Source organism: Nannospalax galili, unplaced genomic scaffold (genome assembly GCF_000622305.1).
Source record: "Nannospalax galili isolate Female #2095 unplaced genomic scaffold, S.galili_v1.0 scaffold898, whole genome shotgun sequence".
In the NCBI taxonomy this organism is placed as follows: Eukaryota; Metazoa; Chordata; class Mammalia; order Rodentia; family Spalacidae; genus Nannospalax; species Nannospalax galili.
This window is the reverse complement of record NW_008342399.1, coordinates 2,283,081-2,293,127: the sequence shown is the minus strand read 5'-3', so window position 1 is coordinate 2,293,127 and position 10,047 is coordinate 2,283,081. Positions and strand designations below refer to the sequence as shown.

General features: G+C 43.1%; 1 protein-coding gene across 2 annotated transcripts in view; it reads right to left on the bottom strand.

Annotated features, from left to right (window-relative positions):
* Window positions 1-5,512: 5,512 nt before the first annotated feature.
* Window positions 5,513-10,047, bottom strand: part of Znf366 (zinc finger protein 366) — a 390,083-nt gene continuing 385,548 nt past the window's right edge. For both annotated transcript variants that reach the window (XM_029566146.1, XM_008838473.2), the window contains one exon: window positions 5,513-9,464. In XM_029566146.1, coding sequence (XP_029422006.1) covers window positions 8,962-9,464 — 503 coding nt within the window. In that variant the 3' untranslated portion in view covers window positions 5,513-8,961. The remainder of the gene's footprint in view (window positions 9,465-10,047) is intronic.

Sequence of the window (10,047 nt, the reverse complement as noted above, 5' to 3'; positions counted from 1 at the left end):
CTGAACCTCATAACTGTTAGTTGAAGTAAACTCTTTTGTCCGTAAGTTGCTTTGATCAGGGTGTTTAGTCAGAGCAATGAGAAAAGTATCCAATACTGAAAAGTGGTACCAAGAAGTGGGCTATTATTGTGACCCGTAGTTCTTAGACTTTTAGAACTGGTTTGAAGGAAGAATTTGGAGCTTCAGACTATAAAATTCTCCAAATGCTGTGGACAGAGATTAATGGGCCATTTTGGTGGGAGCTAGAAAGACAAGAATCCTGAGAGACATGCAAACAGTGGAGGCTCGTGAGGTTTTAGAGGGAACAAGGACTCTTTTCAGAACTGGGCTACAGACTCTTGCTACATTTTGGCAAAGAATCTAGCTGCATTCTGCCGTGTTCTGAGAACCTGAGTGAGGCTGAATTTAAAAGTAAAGGACTAATTTCTTCAGTGAGGAAAACTTCAAGACATCACAGCGTTCACTCTATCAAATGGTTACTTTTCACTGTTCTTATTCAGATCAACAGAAAGAACAACAACAACAAAAACCCATAACAATGTGAAGTTTATTGAGAAAAGTTGTGTGAACAACTGTAATTGTTAAAGAGAAATTGCACTCTCTTCATTGGGAGAATAGGAATATGTGTAGCTTGGGCTTCCCTTGAACTCTCCACAGACTCCAACTTGTGAAAATAAAAATTTATGTGGAAGGAGAAAATCTGAAATACAGAGAATTCTGCAAAAGGAGAAAGGAATTGTCTAAGCAAGTGAGTTGTCAGATTCAGAAGCTGCTATAACTGTTGACCAACAGAACCAGGCTCCATTCCAAGCTGGCAGCAGAACTTGGTAATGCCATTCATATGGTACTGGTTTTGAGGTATGAAGATACAAAATTAAAAGCATCACAGATTCCTGCTTCATAGTTTCAGAGAACCTCTGGGCCCTGGAAATGTGTGGCAGGATCAGATTCCTTACAAGGAGGCCCCAAGAGGCCACTTTGTGAAACTGTGGAGATAATGCCTAAGATGTAATGGAGACCTCAGGACATTGGAGAAGTCAGGACCATGGGTCATCCATGGCAGAAAGCTACAGTCATGTAATGGGGGTGACATAAGAGAGAATTAGATGTGCTGAAGATGGCAGAGCTGGAGGAGTAGAGTTACCCAAGCCCTTTGGAGCCAAGATGATTCCATCATGAGCCCCAGATATCAGACATGGAGCTATGGGATTTGATGTTGGCCCTGCTGGGTTTCAGTCTTGCATTTGTCTGATTATTCCTCATTATGTCTCCATTCTTCCATTTTGGAATAAGAATCTTTATTCTTTGCCATTTTATATGGGAAATATGTAACTTGTTTTTGATTTTATAGGAGCTCACAGTTAAGAGAGTGCTTGAGTCCCAGGTGAGACTTAGACTTCTGACTTTTAAATAGTTTTGGAACTGTTAAAAGCCATGGGGTTTTTAATGTTAGACTGAAAGCATTTTGCATTATGAAATGGTCATGAGCCTATATAGATAAAGGGAGAAAGGTTATGTGCTAAAAATGATTTTTTTTGTTGTCAAGTTGACAAGGGGTAGAGTTATGATGGTTAATAGTGTCAACTTGATAAGATCTAGAATCACTTAGGACACAAGCCTCCAGACATGCCTATGATGGATTATCTAAATTAGGTTAAGTGTGAAGATCCACCTTAGCCCTGGTATCTTTCCAGGGGTTAGGGTCCTGAACTGTATAAAAAGGAGAAAGTGAGCTGAGCATTAGCATTCATCTCCCTCTGCTTCCTCACTTTAGAGGCAATGTGACCAGCTGCCTCACGTTCCTGCCCCTATGACTTAACCACTATAATAGATTGTACTCTGAAACTGTAAACCTTTCTATCTTTAAGTTTCTTTTGTCAGGTATTTTATCACAGCAGTGAGAGAAGTAACCAGTACATTAGTATTCACTATCCTCTGTCTAGGATAGCTATGTGAATGGATATATGAGAATGAATAGAAGTATGAAAATCATTGCATCACATGTTAATACCTATTCTGGAAGAGACATTTAATAACACAGTAGATAAAATGACTTTGCCAGTTGATACCAGCCTCATTCAATAGCTACTCCAGTGGTAGAACAAAGAATACATTGAATAAAGTAGCCATAGTAGTAGAGGTGAGGGTGGACTGTGGGCTCTGCAGTATGAACTGCACTCACCAAGACCTAAGTAACTGCTACCATTTCTGTATATCCAATGGATCAGCTGTGAAGACAGATGCTGAGCTTCCAATATGACCCTATTGCTCAAGAAGAACAATCAATCATTTGGAGACAGTGAAGCTCCTTTCAACCTCAAGGTTCATCAGGAACAGATATATATTCCTGGTACGAATTGGTTTTGCTTTATGTAAGAATTTAGCCACACTACAGTGTAAGAAGGTATGGAGCATTCGTTCTACTGGCACAGAATCTCACACATCATCACATCAAACCATGAGTTCTACTTTATAGTAAATGAAGTGGAGAGATAGATCTATGGCCAATGAATCTACTGGTCATATAACATATGTGCCAACCAGGAGTGACCTGCTCCCCTGAGTGTTTCTCAGAAGAAATAGTATGTGGGGGTGGGCTACCATCCTGCAGTGTATTCATGGGTCAAAGGTTTTTTAAAGGTGCTGTATACTTAGTGGGAAGACTAAATGGATCCTGAGACAGGGAGTGGAAACAGGAGTAACCCCACACATCATCATTCCCAATGATACACTGGAGGACTTTGTATTTCTTGTCCCCATAACTCCAAGTTCTCTCTGCAAAGTTAGAAGTGTTCATCCTTAAGTCACATTTTTACCTGGGGGCACAGCTAAAATATAATTGAATTATAAGACATGGCTACTATTTGGGAATTTTCTTTCTATTTCAAAGAAGACCAGAATATAAGTAGGGAACTTGGCAGCTCATCAGGAGGAGATATGACTAGTTTTACACAATGGGTCAGCAGGACCTGGGTAACCTACTTAGGTTTCTCTTGCTACTTCCTTAACCACTTGTGATTGTAACAGGTATAAGAACTCCTGCTAAAGGCACATGTCTTGGTCAGTTTGAGTTGCTGTAACAAAATTCCATAGATATAAATTAAACAGTAAGCAATTGTTTCTTATAGTTCTGAATACTAGAAAGTCCAAGATCAAGGTCATACAGATTTGGTATCTGATAAAGACTTAATTCCCGGCTTCTAGACAGCTACATCTCGTCACATGGCAGATACAGCAAGAGCAAGAGCGAGCGAGCGAGCGAGCGAGAGAGAGAGAGAGAGAGAGGGAGAGAAGGAGAGAAGAGGAGAGGAGAAAGAGAAAAAGGCTCCTGTCTCCTTTTTCTCTTATAAGGGCACAAATCCCATCACCACAGCCCACACTTATAATGTCATATAAACCTAATCTCCTCTCCAAGACCTTCACACAGACCTCCAAACACCATCACACTGGAGATTCTGAGTTGAAAGAACATAACTGTCCATAGCAGAATGGAGAGTAGGGCTCAGATCTCTTGGGGATAGGGATCTGAGTGATGCTCTAGGGAAAGCCACTGAGGCAGGCTGAGGGAATATCTGACAGTGAGGGTCTGTTTTCTGTTGTTATAACAACATAGCTGAGACTACACATTCTCTAGAAGTTTACTTAGCTCACACTTGTGGAAAGGCTGGAAAATCCAAGAGCAAGGTGCCATTGTCCATTGAGGGCCTTTTTACTGCATTGTAACATGGCAGGGGCATCACATGGAGAGACAGCAAGTGCATTGACTCAGATCTCTCTCTCTCTCTCTCTCTCTCTCTCTCTCTCTCTTTTCTCTCTCTCTCCACTGATACCATCATGGGGGTTCCACTCTCACATCCTCATTCCCAATTACCCCAAAGGTCCTACCTCCACATGCCAGTAACATATGAATTTGGGGATTGAGCTTCCAACATATGAATTTGGGGAGGCACTGGATAATAAATAGAGGAGTAGAAAATAAGAGTTACTTTTGGACTCACGCACTGCAGGTGTGGGGAATTGAAATTTGTCCTCCTCCTCCTCTAGGTTCTGTCACTTAGAGAACCTTACCAGAATCATACCAGAGAAGTTCCACAAATCTCCATGAAGTGGCCTGGGGGGATGCCAGAGGTGGCATCACTGAGAGATACAGAGATGACCCCCAGGTTTCTCTCTGTGGAAGGACTTGCATCTGCTTTGAGAGTGCCATCATCAGTCAACCTCCAGCTTTCTACTCCCCAGGATAAACCCCAAATGCTAAGGCATTCTCTTCCCAGGGCACCCCATGTCTCATGATGAATGGGGGTGGGGGGAGTGGCAGGAGTGCTAAGTGGTGGAAAAGGCCAGATGTTGCTTCCCAACCTGGTACAAGTCTGTTGGGTGGACAATCTTTGTCCCATATCTGCCCACCACATTGACTGAGGCTTAGAACCACACCATAGCTTTATTCCCCCCTCTCTCCTCAATCTTTCATTCCCGTATTTTCATTGGTGTTAATCCTTAATAAACATCTTGCACCCAAATTTGTCTCAACATCTGCTTTCAGAGGATCAAACCTGCCCGGAGCTACGTGCTTTGAGGCAAGGAAAAATTCAGTAACTAGGTAATTTGGGGGCAGGTTGTTTTACTTTCCTAACTTCCATTTCCTCATTAGAAGCACAGTAAAAGAGGGATAATGTTTGCCTTGCAGGGTTGTAAGGCTTAGATGAGATCAACTGTGAATCACCTGGCACAGTGCCTGACATATAATAGAGCATGTGTGTTACAGTTTTGCTGTTGTTTTAAAAGCAGCTCCTTGAATGGATGCTCCCCACACCAACACAGCTTTGTGGGCTTTTTGCAGAGGAGGGAGAACTGAATGCTTAGTTTTCTGGTCATGTTGTTAACCATTATTACACCTAATTCTTACATAGCATAAATTGTGAGCTAGGGACATTCTAATGTCCTGTTTCTACCAAGCCATTTAACCTAGTCACCCAGTGAGAAAGGTATAATTCCTAATCCGGTTTATACAGGAGATTGAGACACAGAGCCTCATGAACTGGTCTCAGGTTTCAGAGGTTGGAAACCAGAGAATTGGGTTTGAAACCCAGGCATTCTGAACCAGAGCCAGTGCTCTGAGTGCTCAGATTCGGAAGTCTTCTACTTCTTATCTAAACTTCATTTTTATAAGGAACTCAAGGCAGAATGAGCTAATCTTGCCTCTCATCTCCACTGGCCTGTGACATACTTCTAAAAGGTTTTCTGGAATGAGTAAAAGGCAATGGCTGTCATTTGCTTGCAGATGGACTGAGTGCATTCATCCTTCAGAAGCCTGGGGAAGCAGAATCCAAAACCCCTGTGTCCCTGGGGCTGGGGAGCCAACCCTGGCACTCATTCCGGCAGAGGATGTGATGACAAGAGTCAGACATTGACAGTGGCAGCTTCCTTCCCAATTTGTAAGTATTCACAAATAACTCACTTTTTCAACCTTTTTTATTTGCTTAAATTAACAAAATGTAGGTTACATGCCATTTCTAGGTAAGCTGCCTTTTCACTGAAGCAGGGAGCAATATTCACAACTTGGGTTGTTAATACACTTTGGAGTTTGGGTTTTTAAAAAACAAGCCAAAATCTGTATTTTTTTTTTTTAAATCAACATTTGGTGTAATGTTGTCCAAATATGTGAAGGATTTTAAGTGTTAACTCTGTTACATTTTGTTCCGGCAAAGCAGACAAAGATCATAATTAAAAACACAATGTTAATATTTTATTAAATGCCTTCAGGGCTTAATAAATACAGTTTGTACACTGAGCTTTCTCATGCAGCTACACATACACAGATACACCAGTTAACTCCTGTTGGCTTGGGAAACACTGACTTCAGTATCATGGCCAAGGAGAAAATGAAAGAGGGTTAGAAAAGCAATAAGACAGGTCACCAGCCAGGTCACCAGGCCTGAATACAAAGAGTCAGAGAAAAATATGCCTCTTTGCTGATTCTTTTGTTGGTTCAAAGTGATGATGGTCAAGACCCTAGGAAGCGTTTGGTCATGGCCTATTTTCAGTGTTCCATAATGTGACGAAGGTCATGGCCTTTGACTGATGGTGACCTTGGATGACTTAATTCTTTTTTTCTCTGAGGTGGGCCCCCAAGCCCTACTTCAGACTTGCATCAGATCATGGATCAAGGTTGGTCAGGCCTTTCCTAGTGTCCAGGAAACTGATCAGCCACCCTGGGATGCTTTTAAGGAGCAAGGGATAGGTGTAAACTAGAGCTGTTGACTCCTCCACACATGGAACCAAGGGTTTAGCTTTGTTTTCAGGTCTGTGCTGTGCTGTCCATCAGGATCAAACCTATTAAGTCCCTCATACCAGAGGCAAATACTAAAACCAGGCCTAGAATACACTCCATATTACATTTGGTTACTTTCCCTGAACCATTTTATCTCCATCAAAATGAAATTTTATTGAGAATATTAACATACAAAACAGAGGAACCTGAACCACTTTGAGTGAAGTGGGCCTGGGTACTGGGGGTCTCCTCCCCTAGCAGCTCCAAAGAGGTTTATGAAGGGACCTCTGGCTCCTCACAACATACTTACACCTTCCTTTGTCCAACTCAACTGGTTCCTCAAAAATTCCCACAGGGTTCATTTTGGTTGGAGAGAAAGAGTTTCTGCTCCTCTAGACTTTCCTGGCTCTTCCTATTAAAACTGGATGTATCCAGAAGCATCTGGCAGTGTGTGGTACTGCGATTGGGCACTGCACATAGTAGGTCCTCAATTCGTGGTTGCTGACTAAATACACATATAACAGGATACCAGGAGAGGGCAGTGTCACAGACTATGCCAGCTTCCTGAATACTTTTATCAAAGGCACCAATGAACTATATTCACAGTGAATGAAAGAGATCTTGCCCCTCTGAGGACTTGCAAAAATTATTGGTCCAGAGTTGTGTTTGTAGCCATAGAAACTGACAGCATTCTCTCTGCCATGCCCTTTGTAGATACTGCCACCTGGGGACATACATGGATGGCAGTAGGAAACCTGATGTTGGTAGAGATGATGAAGAAAGGAATTTTGGGATGCCAGCAGGAGAAATAGATGAGAGATTGTCAAAGCACATAAGTGAATGGCAAGGGCTAGATGAGGCTTACAGGGAAGCAGTGTGGCTGACAGGAAAAGATGCATCCAGCAGTTGAAGATGGAACAGGTCTTCTAAAGAAATGTCCTAGGAACTTTGGGAGGAGAGGAAGCCAAGTGATCATCAGTATCTAGCCCTGCCAAGAAGTGTTAACACTCTCAAATTAGAGACAAGTTTTACATCAACACAAGCACGTACATGCTAGGTATCAGTCATGTGTGTACAACCCTCATGGTCACCAGTGTCTAGTGGTGTCCATCTGCTAGACTCAACATATCCACCACAGTCCTCATGGTTTACTGAGATGGATGTTCAAGCATCTGGAAAGGAATAAGAGTCACCATAGGCCAGCCATACATCTCTCAACATACTAGGTAGCTACAAACATCATCGGCATTGTCTTCTAGTATAAAAATTATGTTATCTAAGGGGGGGTGTGTATGTGTGTGTGTATGTGTGTGTGTATACATGTGTGTGTGCATGTGAGCCCTCATGAAGCTTAAAGAACAGGAATGAAGGCCAGAATCAGCATTATGATTGCAGGTCTACTGTCTTTACCTCAGTGAGTCTGAAGCCATGGTCAGAAATATCTGTGAACACTGGGGAGTGCCAGGAGACTCAGAAATGGGTGAGGGTGATATGAGACCAAAACTCTTTCTCCACCCTGTTTGCACATAAGAATCACCGGGAAGCAACTAGGAAACTACCAGTGCTGGGGCTCCACTCCATGTGGATTAAACCAGAATTTCACAGAGTGGGGAGTGAGGCCCTGGCACTGGTGGGTTTTGTTTGTTCCTGGTTTTTGAGACAGGGTCTCACTCTGTATCCCAGGCTGGTTTTGAACTTGAGGCGGTCCTCTTGCCACAGGCTTCCATGTGCTGGAATCAATGCCTGGCTGCATCAGTGATTTTCAAAGGCTCCCCTGAATGATTCTCATGTGTGGCCAGCACTGAGAACATAGTACAGGTCTTCCTTAGAGTGATAGGTAGGTGATCCTTCTACTACCCCAGTAAGTCTGAGTGTGTTTCAGGGAGAATTGCTGAGCACCGTCTCCTATTTCTGAGCTCTGATTACTGTTCCTGTGACAACTCTCCTTACAGTTCCAGATGGAGCATGAAGCTTGAGATATGTGGCAATGGTCTCTGTGAGGGATCATTCTTGGGGCACGGGTTTAGTCTGAGGAGCCAGGACCCCTGAGCATTGCCCAGATATCTTCCTGGATGTTCCAAATGCCCCATCTGACCAGAGAAGCTGAAGCAGAGCAAGGGAGCAAATAGGCATCTAAGTGTTGCCGGTTTTGCCTTGGTCAAAACCATTCACTTTCTCCTGAAATCGTGTGCAGTAACTGCTCGAGAATATTCTTTCCAACAGCTTGCCTTCTTGCATCATTTCTGGCGTTTCTATTTGATAATATTGTCATCTACCTGGAAAAATACTGTAACCTTCACAAATTCAACTAAATAGTTATTAATAAGGTAACACATCAAGCACCATAGTTCTGCAACTAGAAAAATATTTACCACATATTGCAAGTCAGAAAAAAGCACAATTTCTAAAAGCACCTCAGGGTCAGCTTACAATTAGATATCTAGAAGAATATGCAGTTTATTACATGAGTGATGTGTAAAATAACACCCGGGAGAACCCTGCATGTGTATCAAAGTAAAAAGGGCCCAAGGAATGGCCTGAGAAGCATTTACATCACCTGCTCATTTATTCCGAACCATTTGTACAGACTGGCACCATTCGCCAGTCCTCAGCAAATGGCAGTTCATGCAGAAAGCTATATTTGAACTGCCTAGATTTCATTTTCCAAATGTAATTCTAAAGCTGTCCACTCAGATACCCAAAAGCACTGCTTGTTTTTCCATTTTCCTCTCCAGTAATTCTTTTAAACTTTCATCTCTGTGTTTGAAGTATAAGTAATCAGAAAACGTGGGGCCCCGCCGGCTGCTCTGAAATAACCTGAGGTCTCTGCGGGCACAGTCTCTCTCCTGGCCGACCCCCTCGCGGTCCTTGTTGCTCTCCTCCTGCTCCCCCTCCAGAGCATCCTCCTCCTTGCAGGCTTCCCCCGCAGGGGCCTGCTCCAGCTTGGTAGACAGATCCTCGGGAGCGCAGAGCTGCTGACTCTTGGAGGCCAGGCCAGGGCTGTAGGACTCCACCTCGTAGCAGAGGTCCTCCTCGTCTTCCTCCTGGCAGGGGCTGCCCTGTGCACTCTCCCCGTCCGACTGGAACGCGGGCCCCTTCCCATCGCGCTTCTGGGAGAGGTCGAAAGGCTCCTCTTGCTCCAGGCTCCTCAGGACACCTGCCTGCCCCAGGGCGATTCGCCCCCTCCCCAGACCTGCAGGAACAGAGCTGAAGTCACATTTCTTGGAAAAGCAGAGGAAGAGGTCCAGAGGGACTACTTGGGGGACTTTAAGCCTCCCAATTGTTCATTTTTAAAACAGATGATTGCATGACAGGGGCGCACTTACACACATGCAGGCAGGCAACACACTGATACATAAAATATAAAAATAATAAATATTTTTTAAAAACCAGGTGATTTCCTATTACGGCTTGGGAAAGTACCTGAGTCCCAGTAATTCTTTAGGGTAGACTCTACCCTAAGGTGCAAGTGCAATGAAGGCTGTATAAATCCGTCTCAACTTGACAAAGTCTCTGAGAATTTAAACTATGGAAAATGAGGGTGGGGTGAGCAGGAGCATGAAGTATGTGGAAGAGTTTTTTCATTATAGGGAACCTAGGGATATAATTTGAGTATTTAAATTTTGGTTAAGCACATAAATGATACAACCACATAATGATCTGTATCTAGGCGATGCAGATGCCTACTAAATATCAGAAATTTGTTCTCTGTATTTTAAGTTAAAAGATATGTTAATAATATATTACATAAAATAAAATCTATATTAAATAAGTGT